Source organism: Lutra lutra, chromosome 4 (genome assembly GCF_902655055.1).
Source record: "Lutra lutra chromosome 4, mLutLut1.2, whole genome shotgun sequence".
NCBI classification, from domain to species: domain Eukaryota; kingdom Metazoa; phylum Chordata; class Mammalia; order Carnivora; family Mustelidae; genus Lutra; species Lutra lutra.
In genome coordinates, this window is record NC_062281.1 from 62,699,433 (window position 1) to 62,725,601 (window position 26,169).

The 26,169-nt window shown below is 37.3% G+C and overlaps 1 protein-coding gene across 13 annotated transcripts in view; it reads left to right on the top strand.

Annotated features, from left to right (window-relative positions):
• EYA1 (EYA transcriptional coactivator and phosphatase 1) overlaps nucleotides 1-26,169 on the top strand; it is a 361,580-nt gene that overhangs the window by 293,009 nt on the left and 42,402 nt on the right. For all 13 annotated transcript variants that reach the window (XM_047727622.1, XM_047727623.1, XM_047727635.1 and 10 more), the window contains one exon: nucleotides 12,491-12,580. In XM_047727622.1, coding sequence (XP_047583578.1) covers nucleotides 12,491-12,580 — 90 coding nt within the window. The remainder of the gene's footprint in view (nucleotides 1-12,490; nucleotides 12,581-26,169) is intronic.

A 26,169-nucleotide genomic window follows, 5' to 3' on the forward strand; every position in this document is an offset into this window, starting at 1 on the left:
ATACAGGCAAAGCAGTGTCTGACATAGATTCTTGTGTATATTCTAAAGCTCACTTAAGCCTGGGTAAGGATTACCAAGCAAGGCCTAGTACCTTCTTTACAATAAATGGTGATAGGCTGAGGAACTCTGCCAGGCTTTTGTAATTTTGACTTTTAAAAAAAATTTTTGACGTTTTATAATATGGCTTGAGTGTGCTGTAAGTTTTCAAATTAAATAGCCATAGTTTCATCACCAAAATGCAACCAGTCTTATCTTAGTGAGTATTTTTTCTATATTAAAAAAAAATTATTATACTGACTTCTAAACATATAGAAAAGGAGATGGGATAGTATAATGAAACTCATTGTAACCTTTCTAAACTAACAATGTCAAATCCTAGTGAATCTTCCTGTATCTGCCTCTCACCACATCCCTCCACTGCCCTGCTCTGTCCTATGATTATTTTTGAAAGCAGATCCCAGATATATTATTTCATTTGTGTATATTTCTAGTATATATTTAAGACTCCATTAAAAGAATTTTTTTAGAAAAGAAATAGTAGATGGTACCCAGTACTTTAGTTTTCTAGCAAATTAATAGTAATTTCTTTGTTATTCAATGAATAATTAAGAGGTACATTTCTTTATTTCTAATTCATTTTTATGTTAAGTTGTGATAAAGTACATACCATGTAAACTCTACCTTCTTGGTCATTTTTAAAGCATTTTTTAAAGATTTACTTATTTATTTTGGAGAGAGACAGAGAGGCAGGGGCAGAGGGAGAAGAAGAGGGAAAGAGTCTCCAGCAGACTCCCTGTTGAGCCCAGAGCCCAACTCGGGGCTCAGTGTCAAAACCCCGAGATCATGACCTGAGCCAAAACAAAGAGTCAGATGCTTAACCGACTGAACCACCCAGGCACCCCCTTCATCATTTTTAAATGTATAGCTCAGTAGTAGTAGATCTATTCACAGTGTTGTACAAGCCGTCTCCATAACTCTTTTCACCTTTCAAAACAGTCTATACATTAAACACCTCCTCCTACTCTCCTGCCCCTAGCTCCTGGCAACCACCATTCTGCTTTCTGTCTCTATGATTTTAACTACTTTAAATACCTCATACATGTAAAACCATACAGAATTCGTCTTTTTCTGAATGACTTATTTCACTTAGCATAATGTCTTCAAGGTTCATTCGTGTTGTGTGCAGGTGTCAAAATTCCCTTCCTTTTTAAGGCTGAATAAAATATGCCGTTATAGAGATATATCCCATTTTGGTTATCCATCCATCACTGGCACTTCTTAAGTTGCTTGTACATTTTAGCCATTGTGAATAAGGTGTGTATGGGTGTACAGATAGCTTTTTCTTTTTTGTATTTTTTTTCACCTGAAACTAATATGTCAACTATACTTCAATTAAAGGTTTTAAAATGCAAATATCTTTAAGACCCTGCTTTCAGTATATATGCAGAAGTAGAATTGCTAGATCACATAATAATCTATGCCTAATTTTTTGAGAAACTAACATACTATTTTACATAGCTGCTGTACCATCTTATGTTCTCATGAACAATGTAAATATATTCCATTTTCTCCATTTGCTCATCAACACTTATTTTCTGTTTTTTTTTTCTCTTCCCCCCTGTTTTGATAGTAGCCATCCTAATGAGTGTGAAGTGGCATCTTACTGTGATTTTGATTCATGTTTCCCTAATTATTAGTGATATTGAGCATCTTCTCATTTGCTTATTGATGATTCATATGTCTTCTTTGAAGGAAAACCTGTCGAGGTCTTTTGCCCATTTTTTAAATCGAATTGTTTTGTTGTTGTTGAGTTGTTGGAGTTCTTTATATATCCTGAATATTAACCTCTTACCAGATACAGGAGTTATAAATACTTTCTCCCATCCCATAGGTTGCCTTTTTACTCTGCTAACTGGGTTCTTTCATCCACAGTTTTCAGATATAGTCTCATTTATCTGGCTTTTTTTTTTTTTTTCTGTTATTGCTTCTGCTTTGGGTGTAATATCTAAGGAGTTACTGTCAAACCCAGTGTCATGAAGCTTTTCCTGCAGAAGTATTATACTTTCACTCTTAAATTAAGGTCTTTGGTCCACTTTGAGTTAATTTTTGTATATGGCATAAGGTAGTAATCCATCTTTGTTCTTTTTGCATTTGGATATCCCATTTCCCCAGTACCCAGTTTTGTTGAAAAGACTATCATTTTCTCATTGAATGGTCTTGGTACCCCTGGTGAAAATCATTTGACCATATGCATAAGAGTTTATTTCTGGACCCTGTTATATTCCATTGGTCTGTATCTTTCTTTATGTCAGTACCACACTGTTTTGATTACTGTGGTTTGTAATAAGTTTTGAAGCCAGAAAATATGAGACCCAACCTTGTTCTTTTTCAAGATTGTTTTGGCTACTCAGAGTCCCTTGAGACTCCATATGAATTTTATAATGGATTTTTCTATTTTTGCAAAAAAAATCCATCGAGAATTTGATGGACGTTGAATGAAATCTACAAACCACTTAGGGTACTTTTAATATCTTTATATTAGGTCTTCCCATTGAATGTCTTTCCACTTATTTGTGCCTTATTTGATTTCAGCAACATTTTGGTAGTTTTTAGTGTACAAGCTTTTTGCCTACTTGGTTATGTTTATTTCTAAGTTTTATTCCTTTGGTGCTATTGTAAATTGAATTATTTTCTTAATTTCTTTTCTGGATTGTTCATTGTTAGTATATAGAAGTATATAGAAATGAAACAGATTTTTGTGTATGTGTGTGGAATCTTTAGAGTTTTCTACATATAAGATTGTGTCCTTTGTAAACAGATAATTTTACTTCTTCCTTTCCCATTTGAATGATTTTTTCTTTCTTTTTCTTTGTTACCTAACTGCATTGGCTAGGATTTCCAGTATTCCATGAAGCAGAAGTGCAAAAGTAGGGCATTGTTGTCTTTTTCTTGATCATAGAGGAAAAGCATTCAGGCTTTCACCATTGACTATGCTGTTACCTGTAGGCTTTCATATATGGTCTTTACTGTACTGAGATGGTTTTCTTCTATATTCTCTTACTAGTTTGTAAAGTCTTTTCTCCAGTGGTATAATTTTTAACAGTTTACTGTATGTCTCTCAAGTGTCTTTTAATCTATGGAGTCTCACTCAATCTTTTTTTTTTTTTTTCGCCTTATCTTGTGTATTTTTGTTGAAGTAGCCAGACCATTGGTCCTGTACACTTCCTAGGAGTCTAGCTTTTCTTCATTAAATCCCCATTGTGTCCCTTTGTCACATATTTCTTGTCCCCTGTACTTCCTACAAATACAGGAGCTAGATCCTTTTATTTAATTAATTATTTATTTATTTATTTATTTATTTATTTATTTTGTGGGGGTTAGGAAGGTGAAGACTTCATAGAAGGGTATATCTTTCTAGTAAGAGGTTTATAATGTCTGGTTGCTGTCATTTTTAAAACCTCAGCATTCTGGTTAGACAGTCCCCTTTAGCAAGCCATTATAGGATGTTCTTACTTATCCTGTATATGCTTTCTTCTTGGCTCAAAGACAGGTGGTTAGGAAGGAAGAAACTCAAGAGTTGTGGGGGTGGGGGTTAAAATATAAGTTCATTAATTCAGCTAGTAAATGCAGATCCACTGTGAGAAATAAAATGATTAACAGTTCTTGTTGCAAATACCTAGATTGTAACTATTTTTGGTGAGGCCAAGTTTGGAGGTGAATCTAAACCACTTACTTAATTTTGAGATTTTCTCAAATATCTCTTCTTGAGTAGCTCTCCAGTATTACTGAAGATGCTTGATTAAATCTTCCTGGTCACTTCTAGTGAACGGAGAGATAATCTCAGTGGCTCATGTTGAGTAATCTGGCAGGTGCCACATTTCTTTATTTAATCTTTTCAGTAGCATGGTGAATTTTAGTTTATCAAACATAGTTTCAAGCCAGTGAACAAATGTGATTAATCTGTAGATGTGCTTGGCATTTGGCAGCTAATTTTAAAGGTAAATCCTACTGTCCTCCAGAAGGCTTGAGTTTAGCCTTAGGCATTTTCTCTGCAGGTGGTTTCCTTGCTAATGGTAGTGTAAGAATAATATTTAACAGAGGTTTATGTATAATGTGTATACAATGTTATCTTGACTTGGAAGTAATTAACTATTTACATTAGGGAAAGAATGCCCACATCGTGGAGTTTTCGTTTTCCCAGTAGTCAGTCAGATGATTGATTCAATCAGAGTTACTATTTGTGGAAGAACTGATACTAGAAGACCCTACTTTTCTTTCTTACTATGGTAGCTAATAATGATATGTCGTGTTGATATTCTTAAAGCGCTTCCACAATTTATCCTTTAACCCTACCACAAGCAAGAACTCTCTAAGATATTGTTATTCCTGAAATGCTGGAGTACAGCAGCATTTTGTGAGCACTGAACATTTTCAGGGACTATATACATTGAAGGTACTAAGTTTGTAATACACCTCAGTAATTACTGATTATTGCCATACATCACCATAGCCACTTGGTTTTTTTAAACTTGGGCAGGGTTAAGATTTTTGCCAAGATGTGTTCTCCCAAGTCATTCACTAACTGGCTTTAAATGATAGATTTGGACTATGCTTACCTGCCTATTCACAAAGTCTGACCTTTTAATGATTAATGGCATAGGCTAAGAGTTATTTGTGACTAACTGAAGATCACACTGCTTGGCTATGAAAGTGACATGTGTTTTTTGTTTTGTTTTGTTTTGTTTTGTTTTTAAAGAACACCTGTAATTTTCAACTTAATTGGTGTGGTGCCTTGACCCTATCTGAATGACACTACCTCCTACTCAACTTCTTGATCTTCAGTATATGAAACATATTGCTGGTTTCCTAGGGTTGGGTCATCTCTCCTAGTGATAAGAACCAGCTTTGTACCAAACAGCTTGGTTGCTATTTTTGTGAGAATAAAATGCAGACACTCCCTGGGAGTTATAACACTGGGTGTTAAAAGTTTAGCTTCTATGCAAATCAGCTTCACTGATGACTATGCTCTTAAAAACATGGTCATCTCAAAAATACTGGCATGGGGAATTTATAGTTACCCTTATCATTAAATAGCCTGAACTTCACATCCAATTTGAATTTAGAATGTTAATGATCTTTTTGTAGTGGAATGTGGAGTCCCATGTCTGGATTGACCTACAGCTAGCTATTGGTGTAGTAGTGATAGGAATGGTAGAAATACCACCACCACTACCAGGAATAGTAACACCGACAGCAACTTCCTGCAGGCACTATGTTCAGAATTTTAAATTACCAAATTTAACCTTTAACACACACCGGTTTTATTCCCATTTTATTGAGGAAGGACCTAAGGCTCAGAGGTGAAGTAACTGACCTTGACCACCACATAGCTAGTCAATGACAAAGTTCAGAATCCCAGTCTAAACTCTGTGACTGCAAAGCTTGTGGTATGACCATTATGAGAGTGTGCATTTCTGATGCACTTCTGCACTTTCATGCAAGAGTTTTTTGCCCACAGGTTATGAACACAATTATTTTTAGAAGTAACTCCTTTAATTTCTGTGTCATGTCGTGAAAGAGTTGCCCTGAGAATGCCTTGTGTTAGACCTAGTTAGTATTAGACCTCATTCAGTCAGGAGATGAGCTGGGTGACTACATCGTCAGTACTGTGGACAAGGCAATTTCAATACCAGCCATCCTAAGAGAATTCCTTGACTGACACATAGAAGCAAATGGAACAGCCTTGCAGGAGGAACAGTGTCTTCATCTGCCTGAATCTCAGTAACATCAAATTTCTAAATTGCAATGATTACATATTTAATGGCCCTGATAATTTATCAAATGCCATAGCTCATCTTTGAAAACAGGGTGACAAGAGGCCATATCATAGTCTTCTGAAAGCCCAATACCCACGTGTATTTACAGACACTCTTTTCCTTTATTCAAAACAGATCATAGATTTTCAACATGTGAATTCAAGACTAACAGACACAATTCTGTAGAGGCTGAATTTAACAGCATTTCAGCCTTTCTGCGTACTAATTTTGCCTAGAATTTCTTTTTTTCCCTTTCAAGCATTTTCATGACATGAACATCTAGTATAACTACCAGTGATCAAGCTGAAAAAAAAAAATCAAGAAACAGAAAAAAATGACAATGGACCAGGGATGCTGCCGGTGATTTTAGCATAGGATGACAACAACTTGAGTTTCTGTGGGCTTTCTGTGTCCCAGAAACAGGAGAAGATCTCGAGGCAGTGAGATAATTAAAGATCACTTGATAAAGGATGAAGGCAAAACAGTCGTTTTAGGCCTGGGTCTGTCCTCAGCAGATTTCACTGTTATTTAATTTTTCAGCTAAATGCTGCTTTCTATTCAGGAGACATAATCGTCTTTGACTTAACATGCAATAGCCAGGGGTAACCCCACATTGCAACAAGTTACTTCACTTTATTTTCATGACTTTAAGCAGACATTTGCAATTTAATATCCTATCAAAATAATTTAGGAGCTGAGTTAAATTTCAGTTCTCTGTGTGTGTACGGGATGTTGGAGGCTGTCTGTTTTGCTTTGGTAAGAACAGCTTGAGAAGAAGGTCTCCGCTCATAGGATGTCCTGGGCATAAGAGCTATAGTAAATTGACACTATTTCTTGGTAAACCAGGAAAAAAGATAAAGTATCTCACTGTATTTTCTCTTTTTGAGCCTCTTCACTGTATTATTCAATTTTTACTAGGGAACTGAATTGCAGAGCACGTAAGAATATATTTTGTAGAATGTTGTGATGCATGCCAATACTGAATTTAAAAAATAAATAATTGCATGCTGATCTTACACTAATCTTATCTACCACATGAAGCAGATAAGAAAGGCTTTATAAGCAGCTGTTCTAAGAATGGGCTGCTCTTTCATCAGGTACTACAAATTAATCAGGCATTCCTAATATGTTTAATACTATATTATTTAGATAGAATCATTTTAGGACTCAGATGTCTGGGTTTTTGTTTTTCTTTTCCTAAGCTAGGTATCTAGGAATTTTCTTTACCAATATTGAATGCTAACAATTAACTAAAGAACAAATTTAATTTTTGTCATTGTAATTATTTTAAATACTCTCTATATTGCTTTTCATTCATTTATTATTCCCCCAAACTTTGGGAAATCTCTGTGCCAGGCATATTGTGTTAGATCCCAAGGATATAGAGGTAAGGGTATAAGGATATGGTCCTGCCCTCCTTAGACAAGAGCACACGCAGCTATGGTACCCAGTGCAGCCAGGCTGAGAAAAGTCAGGGATGAGACTTTTAACTGATGAAGGGGCGATGACCTCATCATACTAATGTGGGTAAACAATGGAAACTGATTGTTTGCCCTAATTTTTTTTAAGGGCTTTGGTAGGAATGTCCATCAGAGCTCCTTCTCTTTTTTTGTTTTTAAATTTTAATTCAACTTAATTAACATATAGTGTATTACTACTTTTAAGGATAGAATTTAGTGCTTCATCAGTTGTAAATAATACCCAGTGCTCATTAGTTCAAGTGCCCTCCATAATGTCCATCACCCAGTTACCTGGTCCCCCACCACCTTCCCCTCCAGCAACCCTCAGTTTGTTCCTATAGTTAGTCTCTTAGGTTTCCTCCTTCTCTGTTTTGCTCTTATTTTATTTTCCCTTCCCTTCCCCTATGATATGTTTTGTTTCTTAAACTCCACATATGAATGAAATCATATGACATTTGTCTTTCTCTGACTGACTTATTTCAATTAGCATAATACCCTCTAGTTCCATCCATGTCATTGCAAATGGTAAGATTTCATTCTTTTTGATGGCTAAGTAATATTCCACTGTGTGTGTGTGTGTGTGTGTGTGTGTGTGTGTGTGTGTGTACCACATTTTCTTTATCCATTCATTTGTCAATGGACATCTGAAAGACCCTCCTCTTTCATATAAGGCCTCTGCTTAGTCAACTTTTGAAGAAAAGATTTCAAGATAGTTTGAAAAACTATAAATTGGTCACATGTTAGGGAGGTAAGTAAGAGTCTGACATATGGGCCGTTAGTACTTATTGAAGTGTTTGGATGTTTTCTAAAATTGATGGGAGAGTGACATTGTCATAGTGAGAGCCTGGGCATAGAACCCAGGAAGAGAGACTATTGCAGATATCCACAGAAGAGGCACATGGCTGGGATGTGGGGAGGGGGAGTGTTGGAGAATAGGGAGTACAAGAAAGGCATGAATTCCGGATCCAAATGGCAAGATGTCATGATTGATTTGATGTGGGGTAAAGAGAGGCTCTTTAAAAGCATGCCAAGATTTGGGGCTGGTAGGTTGCCATTCTCCTAAAGAAGGAAAACAGTAGGTTTCCAGAGAAACTATGATGAATCCAACGTGCAGCACACGGAGTTTCAGATGCTATATGGGACATCCAGCTAGAAATGACCCACGGGTAACTGATACGAGTTGAGATCAAAGATTTAGTAGAAGAGAGCGGGGTGATTGTTGAAGCCATGAGTGTGTTGGGGTCTGTAAGGCAGACCCCAACAGTGAGGAATGGATAAAACAGTCCCAGAGGCCCATATCATTTAAGGGATTGATGATGGGTACACTCAGATTCTAGAAAGATAACTTCAAAAAATAGTGATGATGTTATAGGTACCAGGAAGGAGAAATGTCAAGAAGATATTAAACAACAGTGACAAGAGCCCCAGAGGGTCAAGTTCTGGAGAAAAAAAAAAAAAAATGGGAACATTTGGCCCCAAGGTTTACTTAAATGACATGTCTCTTTGAAGTGGAGGCAAAGTTCTAAATAATTTTTCAAAAGTGATATAACAAAAAAAAAATGGTTTTATAAAAGCATCCATTTTATAACTGTTGCTCTGGAATTTGTTATTGCAAAGCACAAGAAAAGTAAGATTAAGCCAAAGACGTGGTGATTTTAATGTCTCAGTTTTGGTCTAAAAAATGTGGGTTTTTTCTTCCTTTAAATATGCCAAAATAAGCCATCAAGCTATGACTAATTTATTAACTGTTCACTGTTGGCTTTTGTCACATTTGACTTGTATCAGATATAGTTGAAAAATCTGAAGGTATTAAAAGATTTTTATAAAATAAATTTCACCTCAATATGAGCACTCCGGTGTAAGCAAACCTGTGAACACGGTTATCTGTTTGCTCTTCTGCTAGTTTCCTCTTAGGTAAACGACTGTGGGCGAGGCGCCCCGCGCACTCTGCCAGCCAGTCAGCCCTGTACCGGGAGCAGATCAGATCACTGCTACAACTCCATTTCCCTGTCTCTAAAATCACAAGGGGGTATTCTCCAGATCTCTTCTTTTCAAACTGTGGGTCCTGATACATGAGTGGACCACGAAATGGAAAATTATCAGAGTGCACTCCGCATAGTGGGTAAAGTCTCGTTTTGACAGATCTTCATTTCGGCTCTTTTTGTGGGAGAGACAGAGGGAGAGGAAGAAAGAAGGAGAGAGAGAATACTAGACCATCATGGAAAATGTATTTTTGACCATGGATTGTGGTTTTAAAATGTTTGAGAAACTGTATTCTCAACTAGAACCCCTTCCTATTCTAAAAATCTCTCGTTCCAGTTCACTGTCAAACTGTTTTTTTGGTGTAGTAAATGGTTCATAACAATACAGAGGAGCAGCAGGTATAAAAAATGTGAAGGAAGGACAGCTAATAACAAAGGAGAAAAACATGAAAAGGTAAATAAGGCCAACATCTGTGTTGTATTTGACCACAAGTCTGAACAAGCCTTTAAAATTTATTAGTATTCCAACTAGCAAGTCATTACTATAATTTATGAAGTAAAGTTAAAGTATGCTATATATTAACAAACAATGGAGTAATTCTTTTGATGGTGGTATAAGTAAGCAACCTTACAAAGGAGAAATCATACTTTTTCAAAAGTAACAATACCATGGCACATAAATTCCAGAATTGGCAATTAAATAAATGTGGTGAGTCTCTTCCACCTGGCCACATAAAAAGATTCATTGACATGGTTATGAGACAAGTCAGTGTATTTTTATTGGCCTGAGCTAGAGGGAGTAAACACCTTAGTCAGGTGTTTTGTTTTAGAAACAGCTGTTTGAACTTCTACTGGTTAGTTCTGCTCTAGGGTATATTTGAGCAATTGCTTTTTCCAGCACACTTTACTGATTTGGAATCTGAGTGAGTGAGCAATTTCCTATAAAACTGAGATTCAGTGAAAGTTTTTCTTTACTTGTGAACTATTTTTAATTCTTCTGCAACCTACAAAATTGCATGGATTTTAAGGTAGTATTAAACAGGGATACTTTATTTTTTTAAAGATTTTATTTATTTATTTGAGAGCAAGAGAGAGAGATCACAAGTAGGCAGAGAGGCAGGCAGGCAGAGAGAGAAAGGGGAAACAGGCTCCCTGCTGAGCAGAGAGCCCGATGCGGGGCTCGATCCCAGGACCCTGATATCATGACCTGAGCGGAAGGCCGAGGCTTAACCCACTGAGCCACCCAGGAGCCCCAAACAGCAATAATTTAAACTCATCAAACAGGAAATCTGAGGACAGTGTTATTTGTCCTTCTCTACCCAGCTCTTGAACACTCAGTTTGTCTTTCTTCCCTCTCTGCCCTGTTATAAACCCTGAGGTGTTTTTCTTTGCCCCTTTGCCAATCTAACCCCTGACTTTTGGCAACACTGTGTTTCCTGTCTCTTCCTCACTGTCAGTCAGTGGGAAGAGAAGGCCTAGACAAGACAGGAATTGCGCCTAGCAATGTCATCCTGCTCTACTTCCCCAAACGCTATCTATCTTTCAGGAGTCCCAAAGGAGGGACTCCTGAAAGATAGATTGACTTGCAGGCCGGTGTGAGCCCTGCTGGCGAAGTGGGCGGTGCAGGGACCGTGTTGACTCCTCCTCCCTAGCCAGCCGATTGGCCCTGATAGCCATGAGTCTCTGCCCCCATCCCTCCATCCCAGGCCCCTGCTCTCTTCAAGGTGTAGGAACAGGTATGGTTGCGCCCAATTAAGAGATGAGAAATTTTGTTTTAATTGCACATGAGAACAAAGTGCTTGTCAGTTAGCCGTCTGACTTATTAGATGAGCAAACTAAGGATGAAGGAAGTAAGGACACCAAAGTGAGAGAGGAAAGGTCAAGCCTGGAGCCTGGGTCCAGGGCTCTTCTTCTAGCACGTCCTGCTCTTTCCCAAAGTCCATGAGGAGATGGTACTTGAGATCAATACTCAAGGGCTTGATAGATTATAAATACGTGGGGAGTAGGGGGCAGGACACAGACCAGTCTTGAGTTTTGGAATGAAGACAGTGTGCTCAGAAGACGATACACAAAGCATACAAGGTTTATGTAGGACAATGTAGATACACGAGAGAGTACACCAACAAGTAGGTGACATGTGAAGGCATAATTTATCCAGTTACAACTTCCCTAATTCGACGATGATACAGGTGGATTCTATCTATATTTATTCCAAAGGTCTGCTGAAATAATAAGATAGTATTCAGAAATCATTGTTTGGAAATATTTAAAATGTCATACTTGTAAAAGCCAATATTGTTGTTAGGATGCTGGTAAAACCTTCAGAAACTCACATTATATCTTTGTGTCCTTTACGGACATTTTTTCCTTCCTCACCAATTATGCAGGGTCTGCACCACGAACCATGTTGTTTCCTGGATTTGATACATTACCAATACAGTAACACCATAAAAACTGCAAATATTTCCATAGCCCCTGAGTTTATCTAGTGTCAGTAAATGTCATCAGGATATGGGGTAGATGAGACAGACTGCTCATCCCTAGCGTCCAAGGCTTGAAGTTTTGGATGGAAGCCATTTCAGAGTGCTGGTATTCCCCTTTGTGTATGGGACTGGCTGTTTGATAATGGGATAGTGTCACATGAATGTCAGGATCAGCTCCCCGGGCTGGGCATGGTGCCAGGTGGTCAGAAGTGGCCATCACTTCCTTTGAGTATATTCAAAATTGGCAGACGGTCTGAATAAATAAGAAATAATGATAATTATCATCTGAAATAGAAATAGTATTTATTACCCCTCTGAAATTAATCTATATTGTATCTGTTTTCTGGTATTTGTGGCAATGCTTTTAGATACTCTTAATGGATTGTGGCATAATGTAAACAATGTCTTCTCCAGTCACTGAATTTCTTTCTCCTGAAACAGGCGCATGAAACTAAATTTCCTCTACTTTGTATGTCTACGTAACTCTAGGTGTTATATCTTTCTAATAGTTTAAGCAGCAGATTATTTCTTCATTATGCAAAGTACCAACAACATTTGGGTCACTTGTTAAATAAGTCACTGAAGTTTGCATACTGAAGTTTGGATCACGTAGACCAAGAGCAGTTGGAGACCCGATCTCCTGATGACTCTCTTACTCTCAGCCCTTCTTGGCACTGATTCCCTCTTACTGTGACAGTGTAGTCCATGAACCTGAAGGATATACTTGACCTGAAAAATTCTTCTTTTAGGATCCACCTACATCAGTTTCCCTTGGACTGCGAATGGAAGAAATGATTTTCAACTTGGCAGACACACATCTGTTTTTCAATGACTTAGAAGTAAGTTCTGATTATTTTATATACACACTTCATGGTGCATGTCTGAAAATTGATAAGTGGCCTTGAAATATCAATGAGATACTGTTTTATGAATCTATAACTAGAATAATGAGATAAATTAATTATTGATTATATGGTAATATGTTTGCCTTCTTTTTTTTTTATTTTTTATAAACATATATTTTTATCCCCAGGGGTACAGGTCTGTGAATCGCTAGGTTTACACACTTCACAGCACTCACCATAGCACATACCCTCCCCAATGTCCATAACCCCACCCCCCTCTCCCAACCCCCTTCCCCCATCAACCTATGTTTGCCTTCTTTATTTTGACTGTTGCCTTTCAAGGTTAGATTCCTCATGACCCTTGGTAAGGATTCAAATTTGATGTCAAGAATTTTAAATATTAAACTGTGTTGATATCAGAAGCTACCAATTCCTTAGCTTCATAATTACTCTTGAGATGGGCTCCCTTCCAAATCCCCAAATCCCTTAAAGCTGTGATGGTGGCATCCACTGTCCGCATCAGACTTTCATCCTATTGGGTCAGCTGCTTGTCTTTCTGGCTGGCCCAGTTGTATATCATTTCAGCCAGGTTTCTGCTCTTGGACTTGCTGGGATTTCTTAGGTCAAACTGCTGATGATTTTATTTGCCCGTTATATTTTTGGGGGAAAACTTTTGTAAGATGGTTAATTAATTATGTCATGGGCACTGTCAAATATGATGATCTCAATTAGCAGCATTCTTAAGAATAATGAATATTGTTTCTCCTATCTCCATTATGAGAACACACAACTATCACTACGCTTCACTCTCTTCTTAATAGAGACAGTTGTTTATTTAAATCCTGCTGTTAAGTAAGTTTGTGGTAGGCCTGCCAACAGGCATTAATCATCAAGTTGTTGTTTGGGTAGATTTTATAAATGTATGTTATTTCAGACAGGAGAAAAATCTGAAAGATTCAAATAGAACTTTTACTGATCAAAGTTAATTGGTGGCAATTGGTCTTTAAATATTTCCTGATGTTTCCCTTTTCAAAATCAAGCAAAACACACCTTATTTAATAGATGAGCCAAAATCATTTGAAAAATGCCAGTGTGTGACAGAACTTAAATGTGGTTTGTTCAACATCTGTCCTGTATTTTGATTTCTTTTCATCTGCAATGAAACTACTCATAGACGAATTGGCAACTTCCAGTGCAATAAAATTATTTAAATGTGCTTCGTTTTTTCCCCATTCCTTAGCGAAATATTTATTTTTACACTTAGGATAAAATACAAATTTTTTTTTTTTTTTTTTTTTTTGCCTTTTAAAGTGTTTGCTTTTCTTAAGGAAATTACATGTAAGGCATTACTGTTTTTTAGGGTAGAAATATTCCAAGTGAGTGACAAGTTTAGAGTTGCCTTTAGGAGAGCTTACTAATCATTCTTCTTTTCAAAAGCTGTTTCTGATTTATGGCTGTGATTCGCTTCATAACAACACAAAAAATTCCATATTTTACTAGTATGTTAAAATTCCTTCCCCAAGTTTCCATTTGTTTCTAATGATTCAGACCAAGCTGATATTTTGTCTTGGGTATAACCTTGTTACTCTTATTTATGTTAATAGGTGTTAATAGCACCCATCAAGAAGAAATTAGCAGTAATTTGCTATTGCTTTTAAATTCTACCTTCTTAAAAATATCAAAGCTCCATCTATGCAGTGCCAAAACTATGTGGTGAAAAGTGAGAAGTTGGGCAAAGTAATAATTCTGTATAATATAGACCAAAAAACTTCCAAACTTGGTTTTGATACAATATAGTTGGATTTTTATTTATTTAAGGACATTATTCACAGTGAACTATATACGGAGAGTGTCTGGAAATAGTGCTCAGACAAATACATGAAAAATACATATTGAAAGTTCTAGCTTAGGGATGTAGGGGATATAGTTTTTCCATAAGCCCAGATTAAAACAAAAAGAAAAGGAAGAAGTCCGGGGTTCTATGCGGTCATTAAAATGTCTGATTCTGTTCTTGGTATAAGGACTCTTCTTTATGTAAAATAGAGAAGGGAATAAACCAAATACAAAAATCAATGGTAGAAACATTATTTAGGCTGACAACCTTACAAAAGTTGATTTTAAGTTACTTAAGAATAATATAAAGATTCAGCAAAATGAAATATCCGTTGAGCCTCTGCCTTATTGTTTACTTGCTCTAGGTTTGCACTATATTTTTAAAATAAATTGGTTCTTATGCTTCTTCCAATCTTTCATTTTATATTTTTCTGATTCAACAAACCTGGGACTGGTCATTGCAAATATTAGTTTCTTTCAAAATAAAAAGCAAAATTATTTCCTGGGAAAAATGAATGTATTGGCATTAGATTCCCAAGAAAACCAAAATTATCTCATCAGGCAGAAATGGTGCGGTTAATGCTTGATTTCACACTCTAATAAGCAATGTGCTGTGGTGGGGGGCATGGATATTTTAATATATTTAAATTACATGTTTTTAGCTTTCTAAGATCTCTGATATAAGTAATTTCAAGGAGTTTAATGATGTATTGGTTAGCTTAAAGTGTGATTTCTGAACTCCAATTGTTGACATTTGGCCTCATTTTTTTTTTAAATGTTAACTTTTTGCCAGCAACCCCTCTGTATAATTTGGTTAATTAACAGTTCTGGCTTGTAAGAGAGTCTGAATAACGAAGCACACTACATGAGAGGCTTTCCGGAACAGCTCTTGTATTGTCTTGTATTATATGCTTAAAATTGTTATTAAGATATTATTTAGAGAATTTAGGATATCTTTTTTAAATAATTTAGAAATACTATAATTTTTTTTAAACAAAGTTAATCATTTTTGGTTCTAAAAGTTTTGTCACCTATTGTTTAGTAATATTTTTTAATAAAAGCAATCACGATTTAAATTAGTTGTGCTGACACTCGGCAGGTAATGAAAAGGAGAAATTTGGGGTTTTTTTGTATCATTAGAAATATTTGACATGTTCAGGAACAGGAGTGACAGGGAGACATAATTATCAAAGGAAATAATATCTTCCCCCACCAGAGAAGGGTTTAGACTTCAGTTCCATAGTGTACTTCTGCCTTTCCTATTTCTAAGTCTGACTAATGTCCTGCGTATCATTTTACCAAAAGGTCTCCGCGTGCAGTACGATGATGCTTATATGGAAGTCATTTTTTATGAATGACAGTATGGAACTAGAGGTGGTTTTTCTCCCCCTCAGCTTCTTTAGTAAAGTATGACTCTTTCTGAGTGAATGGAGAAAGGGTTCTATTTGTTGGATTTTTTACTGAAAGGCAAGTTGCAGAGTGAGGAAAGGCCTTCCGTGTACTATGTTTCAGTTTAACTTGCCGTTGGTCAGTTCTCCTGCTAGATTTGTCCACAGTTAAGGCAAATATTACATCAAGGTAGAAAGAAGTAAGTAAAAATAAGGTGCAAGCTTATGTGGAATTTTCTCTGTGTGGTGTCAGGTAGTATCTTTTCACTGGCATGAGGGTTGCCATGCCAACTGGTGGTGTTGGCGTGGTGGGCCTCAAGAGGCTCTGGTCTCAGTCCACACTCCCCAGCAGCAAGGATCAGGGTTGGAAAGTGGCAGGAATGCTCCCCACCCTTCCTTCTTCCTGTGCAGGTGTTGGACACATCACATTCACCTGGTTAAGTGTGAAGCTATGTTGGAGCCTTCTCCTCCTCTTCGTGTGTTGTGGGGATGGTGGGGACAGACCAGAGGATTCCTTCGTGTTAGGATTTACATAAATATTTCAGTCCTTTCTTCAGTCTTCGATGTATAGATTCCTGTCCCAGACCTGATTTTTAAGCACCTGCTATTGGTAGCACCTTGTTTTCACCTTTTCCACTAAGAAAAAGCTTGGGATAGGAGGTTCTGGTGTCGGTAGAGGCTAGCCTGCATTTGGTGAGTCAGAGGCCATGGAAGGGAGTTGGATAGTTCTCTAAATGTTGCCATGGTTTAAAGGAAGGGAGCTATAATGATTTTTCTTTTTTCTTTCTTTCTTCTTTTTTCCCCCAAAGATTTTATTTTTTATTTATTTAAGATTTTTTAAATTTAAGATTTATTTATTTAAGATTTTATTTATTTATAATCTATTATAATTTATAATTTATTTAAGATTTTATTTATTTATTTTATTCATTTATTTATTAGAAAGAGAGAGAGCAAGAGCAGGGGCAGAGGGAGAGGGAGAAGCAGACTCTGCCACTGAGCAGGGAGCCTGACATGGGGCTCAATCCCAAGACCCTGAGATCATGACTCGAGCCAAAAGCAGGTGCTTAGACGCCCCTGTTATGATTTTCCTTATGAAGCAAAAAAATTAGTTTGCCTCTTGGTTTAATTCAGCCTTTAAAATTCTAGTAGTATTTTGTTACTCCAAAATTGGAGTTTAATAAAATTATTTTAATATATGTTGTTTGTAAATTTATTTTTAGCTAGGAAAGAAAAATCTATCTGCAAAGTATCAGCCTTGCCAATGCTCGGTAGCTTCAATTTCAAGTGATGCATTCTGTAGTGATCTAATGCTTACGTTTCCAAAAATGTAAAGATTTAAGCTAATTCAGAAGTTGATTTGAGTTGAAAAAATAATGTTCTAGAAAGTGCCTTATTCTCTATACGTAGGAAGAAACTCTCAGTCCCAGAGTCCAGCTTTTCTGGTGGATGCTGAAAACTCTGGTTGTCTGCTGCCACAGAAAGGGTTTCATGGGTGCTTGCAGAAGAGGACATTTCACGAAGGGCTAGAGTTGTTTTCTGTTTCCAGTACCTTCCACAAGCCAAGAGCACCTATATGAAAATGTGTGCACACATTAATATTATACTCCAAATGTAAATGAACCCAGGCACATATACACATACACAAATATGCCACTTGTTTTCAGCTCTGTACATAGACTTTTGTATACTTATTTTCTCCTTGTGAATTAAACCAGTAGTATCACCTTTTTTAAACTCCTAGTAGCATCTTTCATAACACCCCAAATATTTCCTTCTACCTTTTGACCATTAAATGAATTAGACTGAATTCTTTTTTTTTCTTTTTTTTTTTAAGATTTTATTTATTTATTTGTTAGAGAGAGAGAGCTTGAACACAGGCAGAGTGGTAGGCAGAGGCAGAGGGAGAAGCAGGCTCCCTGCCGAACAAGGAGCCTGATGTGGGACTCGATCCCAGGATGCTGGGATCATGACCTGAGCTGAAGGCAGCTGCTTAACCAAGTGAGCCACCCAGGCATCCCTAGACTGCATTCTTAACCTGTAATCTCAGAATAGAATAGCAATTCCTACTTCCTTCCCCATGGAAGACAATAGAGTTGACTTGGCCTTCCTCTGTTTTAATGTAAGTTGTTTGGCCTTCTCCATTTCCTTAGTTGCCAAGAGTAACAGCAAAACTCTCAGTGTAGAGGGCAAACTACAGTTTTCAAGTAATGAATGATTATTAGACATAATAAATGAATACTGAATTTGATGATGTAATTGGTGGCTGAAAAGAAGCAATGTCCATATTTTATTATTATTACTAATGAGTCATTTGAAGTATTCTTCCTGTTTCATCATTTCTTACAAGATTCTGTTGTCTTTCATCTAAAATAAGAAAGAGAAATAAAAAAAAAATAGTCAAGGGCTTCTTTAATTCTGAATTTCATCAGAAAATTAGGAGTCAAACTATATGTAACTGTTTAACATAATAAAAGATACTAACTCTACCATGACAGCCAACATTGTACTTAGCAATGAAAGAGGCACATTGTCATTACAAAAGGAAAAAAATAAAAATGCCCTCTCTCAGCATTATTACTCAGCATTATTTTAGGAATTTGAGGCACAATAAGATGTGAGCTATAACTATTAAAATGAAAGTGATGGGAATGATTGTTTTTGCAGAAAATTTGATATACATAGAAAACTGAAGGGAACCTACTGGAATAGTCTTAGAATTTATAATGCACTTCAAAAAAGTGAATGATTATAGAATTAAATTATAAAATCTATAACTTTCTTCTATTATAGCCAGACATGCAAAACTTTTAATTGTAATTTTAAAGTAGCAGCAGTCACTGTAACACCAAAACAAAAAAAGGGAAAATAAGGAGTAACCTATGCAAGAAATATTTGTAAGAAATAAATGAATAAAACTTTGACATCTTACTGAGAGATCTAAAGGAAGATTTGAATAAAAGTGTCTTCCTTTCCTTTTCTTTTTTGTAACATATTCTAATAATTTGTAAAATTGTCCCTAAAGTCCATTTGAAAGGATAAATAGGCAAAAAATAACCAGAAGTTTTTGACAAAAAGTAATAGCATCCAGCTCACCTGAATATTAAATATTTTATAATTCTACAATGATATGAAGATTTGTGTTGGCCTACAGTGGCATTGGACTAACTATGGGGAGAAAAGATCGCACAGGCATCGCCCCAACTTCTAGAAAACTTCTGTATGTTTTAAATTAATCCAAGCAAACTAATGGTGAAGGAATCAATTATTCAACTTGTATGCAGAAACGAGTCAATTAAAGAGTTAAAATGTAAAAGAATAAAAGAGAAAGTATAGATAGATCAAAAAAGATCTCACATTGCTTACAGGAAGTAAATTTTTGAGTAGCTGTTTGATGATAAGCGTCAAGACCCTAAAAAATTGCACACATTTTGTATCTAGACTTTTTACTTTTATCAGAAATAAAGGCAAATGTTTATAATAACAATATTTGTATTTATATTTATAATTTATAATATAGAAATATAATCTATAAATAAATATAATTATATTTTATAATTATACATTATATATAAATATAATATAATTATAATTTATAATAATAAACATTTCTGAATTATGAAATGTAGAAATAAGTTGTTTCTGGACCCAGATGCTGGTTACATGGGTATTCCATTCATGAAATTCATCAAGCTGTATATATTTTTTTCAAAAATGTTCATTTTTAAAAAGTACTGTTTTAAGGAATAGACCCACACATACAGTTTGCTGTCAATTCTGTTAAAAAAAAATTATATGTCCTATGTATAATATATTCAACAGCTATTTTTCTAGCAGAGAATCTGACCCAATAGAAGGCACTCAGTCAATATATATTGAATGCAAAATAAATGGAAGAACAAAAAATTATATGGAAAGATACAGCCTAGAATTTTAACATTGATTATATCTGCGACTTGGGGGTTTATTATTTTTATTTGTGCTTCTCTGTATATTCCAAATTTCCTATAAAACATGCTTATTTCTTTTATAATCAGGGTAGGAAACAAATACTGTTTTTGAAAACATTAAATAAAAGATAAACTTTTTAATTGATAAAATAAGGAATTAATATGTCAACTCAGTAAGAAAAACTAAGAAAGAGCTCAATGGAAGAAATGAGCAAAGAATGTTCAACAGATCATTCGCAAGAGAAAAACATTCAAATCGTCCACACACAAAAAGGAAAAATGTTAAGGTTCACTTTTGGTAATTAGAAATGTCAGAGAGTAAGTGTTCGGCCTGTTGCCCATTATATCAGCAAAGATTTTAAATCAATAAAATGGTCTGCATTGCAGTAAGATAAAAACTTGTGTACATTACTGATAAGGATATAAATTGGTACAAGTTTTCAGAAAAGCAGTTTGATAATATGTATTCAGTAGCTTAATGTGATTTTTTTTTTTGCTTGGTAATTGTACTTTTAGCTTGTATTCTAAGAAAGGAGAGTTGTAGACAGATAACATACAGTAGTGATAGGCATTCAATGACCACTTGTCCTAATGCTTTGCATACATTATTCCACTTCATACCCTGAGGTTTCTCTAATAGAAACACCAGCATTATCTCCATTTGATGGAGAAGCTTAATGAAGTTTGGGGGATTAAACCAAAACTTGCCTAAGCTCATACAGCTACTGAGTGACAGATTCTAATGCAGGACTGGTGCTTTCTAGGAGTCTACTCACCCCACTCTGTATCTCCCCATGGTGGTTTTTTCCTACCTCTTAAATACAGAAATGTTTTTAATATCCAAAAATAGATTAATAATGAAATAAATGATAATACCTCTGCATTGAAAATTGTTTTAAGACTACATTAAATACAGAGAAAATATTCATGGTCCATTTCAAGTTTAAAAAGTAGGCTCTATAATGCAGTGTATACGTAATGTTAAAATGTACAGCATTATTATCTGAAAAGGCTACATACCATATGATTCCAACTATAGGACATTTTAGAAGAGACAAAACTATGGAGATCGTAAAAAGAAAGAAGTTGGTTGCCATTTGTTGGAGGGAGGAAGGGATTAGTAGGTGGAGATCAGACGATTTTTTAGGTAGTGCAACTATTCTGTGTGATGCTACAATGGTGGATATACATTATGCATTTGTCAAAACCATAGAATGTACACCACCAAGAGTAAGCTCTACTGTAAACAACGGACTATGGGCAGTGATGATGTGTCAGTGTAGATTCATTGATTATTTCAGATGTTACACCCTGATGTAAGATGTCCATAGTAGGGGAAGTTACGCATGCATGCAGCCAGGGCACATATGGAAAAATCACTGTCCATTTTGGGGGAATCTATTACTTCTCTAAGAAATAAAAGTTTGTTAATTTTTTTAAAAAAAAATTATGGCATATTAAAAATACTGGAGGAAAAAAATATTTTTAAAAGCTACCATAACATAACTTCAAGCTGAAAAATGAGTCTGCAAAATAAATCATACTATATGATCCTATTTTAATGTATATTGAAACATACAATGTACATATAATGAACATTGAAAGATAACTAGAGGTAAATATATTAAAAGTCGCCAGTCTGGATGATGGGATTACAAATGCCGTTTCTCTCTGACGTTCCAAAACTGAAATGCTCACAGCATTTTGTAATCTCTTTATATCTTGTTGCTTCTGTCCTTTATTCAATAGTTAATACATACTTATCAAGCAACCATTAAGTGTCAGACACAGTTCTAGGTGCTGAGAATATAGTGATGATTGAGTCAAGGTTATTCTTGTGGAATTGCACTCTGGAGGGGAAGAAGGAGATAAAAACTATGTAAATGAAATCATTTCATGTAGAAATAAATGGTATATAGAAAAAGAGTAACTGGATAAGAGTAGATCAGCTAAAGGAGGGCATCTTTAGCTGAGATGTTCAGGAAATGGTATCCCTGAGGAGAGGATATTTGTGAAGAAACCAGGAGGTTGGGAGGGAAGCTGGTGCAACTACAGAAAAACATTCTGGAAAGGGAATGGCAAGTGCAAAGGGCCTAAAGTGGAAGTGTGTTTCACTCCTTCAAGAAATAAACAAGATCTGTGTGGCTACAACAGAGTGAATGGGGGGACAGTGACAAAGTCCAGATCATGAAGGTTCTCATAGACTGTAGTGAAGAAGTTGGATTGTTTTTCTAATTTCAGTAGGAAGCCATTGGAGAATTTTAAGCATGATCATGATAGATCAGTGTTCATAGTCTTAAAAGGTCAGTCTGATGATCATTTGAGGAATAAGGCAAGACTGAAACCAATTAGGAGACTGTTGAACCAGCCAGGGAGCTTTGAGCTGAGATTGTAGAAGTCCTGGACATGGTTAGAAGTTGTAGGATGTACAGTATAACTTGGAGGAAGCACTGGCAGGATTTGCAGAAGGGATCAGAGGTGGGAGGAGAAAGAAAGCTGAGTCGAGGATGACCACTTGGTTTTGACCTGAGCAACTAGATGTGGGTGGATTATCTGAGATAAGAAAGAGTGGGTTTGAGGTGATGAGGGTGTGGAAGGAGTTGTACTCAAGTATCTGGATTGAGCATATTAAGTTTGAGATACATACTCAACATCCACGTCAAGAGATTATACACACACACACACACACACACACACACACACACGTGCGCGCATATATAGGTTTGGCTCTCAGAGGAGAGAAGCAAATTTGGAGATACAGTTTTAGAAGTCATAAAAGTGTCTTATATGGGAAAGAGTACCAGTTGAGAAGAGGGCCTAAGGTTGAGTATTAGACACTCTAATAAGCAGAAGTAAGACCAAGAAAGAAGAACTTTCAAGAGAGAGTGTTAAGGGATAGGTAGTGAAGTAGGTGGAAAAGTATGGGGTGCCACAGAAGTCTAGAGAATAGCACTTCAGGAACAAGGGAATGATGCACTGTGTCAAACCCACCAATGTTGAGCAGGTTGAGAACAGAGAAGTGACTGTTGGATTTGGCAAGAATCTTGGTGGTTAATGAGTCTGATAAGACCATTTCCATGAAGCAGGAAAACAGAAGCCCAATTAGAGTGGTTTGAGGAGAGCATGAGGGTTGACAAAGTAAAGACAAGAAGGATTGAGAGTTTCCACAGGAATAGAATACAAAGAGATGGGGTGGTGTGTGTGGTGGGTGTGGTGTGTGGAGGGGATCAGAGGATCGAGGGAGACTGTAGTTTTTCAGTGTAAGATATTTAGGCATGTTGGATGCCAGTGGAAATGATTCAGTAGAAAGGAAAAGATACATGGTATGGCAAGGAGAAAGAACAACGGCAAGAGTGAATTTCTTGGGTAGAAGAAAAGTTGGATGGCATTTGGAACACAAGATAAGAAGAAAGGGAGGGTTGACAGGTCCAGATGCTGCCTGGCAGCTGGGAGTTCTGCAGTGGTAAGATGAGGCTGTTCTCACTATAACAACCCTTAGCACTCTATTATTACGATTTTCTGTCTACTGTTCTCTTTTCCCTACTAGATAGACCCTTAAGGGCAGAGACAATGGCTTGGCCACCTGAATCCTAAGCTTCTAACACAGGAATTGGTACATAGAAGGCTCTTGTTTCTTAAATGTTTTCCAAAATTTTCAAAATGATAGTCTATAATGAGCACTCCTGCTTTTATATTTATTTATTAGAGAGAGAGAGAGCACTCATGTAAGCATGGGGTGGGTGGGTGGAGAGCGGGGAGAGGGAGAGACCCTGAGGTCATGACCTGTGTCACAATCAAGAGTCAGACGCCTAACCAACTGAGCCACTCAGGTGCCCCAGCATCCCTGCTTTTATAATTTGCCCATGTTATCTTTTTACAAGTAAATGGTTAATCACAGCCTTAAAAACAATTGAGATTGCCCAAGATGTTACATGTTGATAGCCTTTTCTTAAAAATCCTATTTTCAAAATTCTAATGCCAAAATACAATATACATGGAAGAAGTATGATATAAAATCACATACAGTATGGTTCCAGGTTAAGTTTTAACAAGTGAAGAGAAAGATTAAAGATTTTCTACATTAAAAATGTTACAAAAATAATTTCTATAATAAAAAAGACTTATTTCTGAACAGTGCTATAATTCTACCATGAATTGCCCAGCAAGTTTTATTTTCTTTAGTTACTATTTCTTATAATTAGCAAGTGATTGAATTATAATCAATGACTCACCTATTCCAACTTGACTCAAAGTCCAGTATTTATGTGGTTTGTTATCTTATAGTGCTAAGGTACCAGCACTTGAACTCGTGAATTCACTCATTCATGGAGGAATGCCTCTGTGCTTCAGTTTCCTGTTTGTAAAATCGGATAATGAGAGTACGTGGCTCATGAGAAGATTCAGTGCTTCCGTACTGCTAAGGGCCTAGAACCAGCACTGGCCCACAGGAAGCACTGATGGGGTCTAAGCTGCTATTATTGCTTATGGGCATCTTCTACATGTCGAGAACCCTGGACAGTAGAGCTATAGAGGAAGAAGAGGGGTGACTTGAGGGGTTAGGGAATGAGATCGTAGCTGGGTTGCTGCCAAAATTCCCATGTAGAACTCCAAGAGTAATCCCACCAGAAGCAACAGCAACATCTGCCAGTGTTTAATTTGCAAATGCAACTCGTTCCAGGCACATCACATCACACGGTACTTCTCCAGCTCGCTCCTCATCCACACCCCGCCCCCAGCCCCCAGTTCCACGACAGGAGATTCACTGTTAGCAGTTAAATAGCTACTGTATCTGGCTTCCATCACACTGTGCTGCTCCTTCATAGAAAATGAGGATGCTGGCTTCGTGTCAAGAAGACACGTGTGTCTTCGCTTGTGTGGATAAGTTTTCCGTTCCTTGTCCAGTTCCGGCCCTGTGTTCTGAAGGAGGGCTCATGGAGCTTGCTGGTAGCCCACAGTGTGGAGCAGAGCCTTGCTGGGTGTGGAGTCTCCTGGCCACGCAGAGCAGCCCCTCCCTGGGGGCACCCCCTCGCAACAGTGGGGCTGCACTGTTGGGCTCAGGCTGCTGGTCCACCCTTGGTCGAGTAGGGAAGACTGGAGGGCAGCAGGACTTAGAGAAACTCCTCCCATCCGTCAGAAAGCATTGACTTTGATGCTCCCTCAGCCCTGTGAACTCCATCTAAGCATCTCTGGCTTATCTGTGTGGGCAATTGAAGTGAAGGGATTTTTGCCCAGAGCCACTTTGGGAAAGCTGGGGTCGAAGCAGGAGTTTCCTGCCACAGCTCTCCGTGCGCTAAACCTTGGTAGCTGAGTCTTACAAGCTGACAGTTGCTTGTCAGCAACATAGAGGAGGTAGTAGCATGATGTCATACAGCAGAGCCCAATAATGTCATTTTCTCTGATGTAGTCTTTGAAAGCTTTGCTTCTCGCCATGTCTTCCGAACAGTAGCTACTCAAACTATCTAAAATCTGTTCTGAGCAAGTTGGGGGAGCAGTGGTAGGTAGATAAACAGAGAGGCAGGCAGTCAGCAGGTGGACAGATGTGTGGCTTTAAATCCCTGCTGTTGAATAGAGAGAAATGTTGCTTTTGCAGCCCCTGTATTACAGAGAAAGAGAGCCGATGTGCTGTAAGCGCACGCATGCTTCCTCCGTTCTGGACAGTCTATGAGGCATAGAGGAGAAGAGATGAAATATATTTGCAGCCCTCAAGGAGCCTGGATGCTCTGTGATGACAGAAAAGCGAAAGCCCAGTTATATCACAGAATGATCTCCCCAGGGATGGGGACACGTAAGGACATTATTCTTTAGAGTCCCAAAGGCAGGGTGGGTCACTCACGTTGAGGGAGAGGTGGTGGCAAGACTATGAGTGTCAGAGAAATGGCTTCTCAAGAAGGGGTCTTTGACATGAGAGGGCATGGCGTTTAGCAACCCAGCTTAGTAGGTATGAAGCACAGTGCGCGAGTGGCGGTTGTGAGGTCAGAGGGTAGAGACGGGGACTCGAACCCAGTCATGAAAGGCTCTGTAGACTCTGCTGACACGAATGCCAATGGTGAACAGTGATCGTTAAAGAATGTCTAGCATGACCAAGGATGTGCTTTGCATCATGAGGTCAAAGGTGTCGGTAATCTAAATGAGAAATCACCAGTTTCCCTGCAGAAACAGAGTAGGGGCCAGATGTGAAAGCTCAGAAACTAGTTTGGAAAAAGTGGGGAATGTATTCAACACAGGGGGTAGGGAAGCAAGAAGGTTACTTTCTGGCTTCAGTAATTAGGTATAAAACCACAGGACAGTTAGTTGGCTTGGGAAGGAAGGTGGCAAATTTGGTTTTGAGGTGTTGGACTTGAAGCACGGGTTGGACAAACAGATGGAATCCACACACAGTACCACGTACAGGTCTGAGGCTTGGAAAAGACAA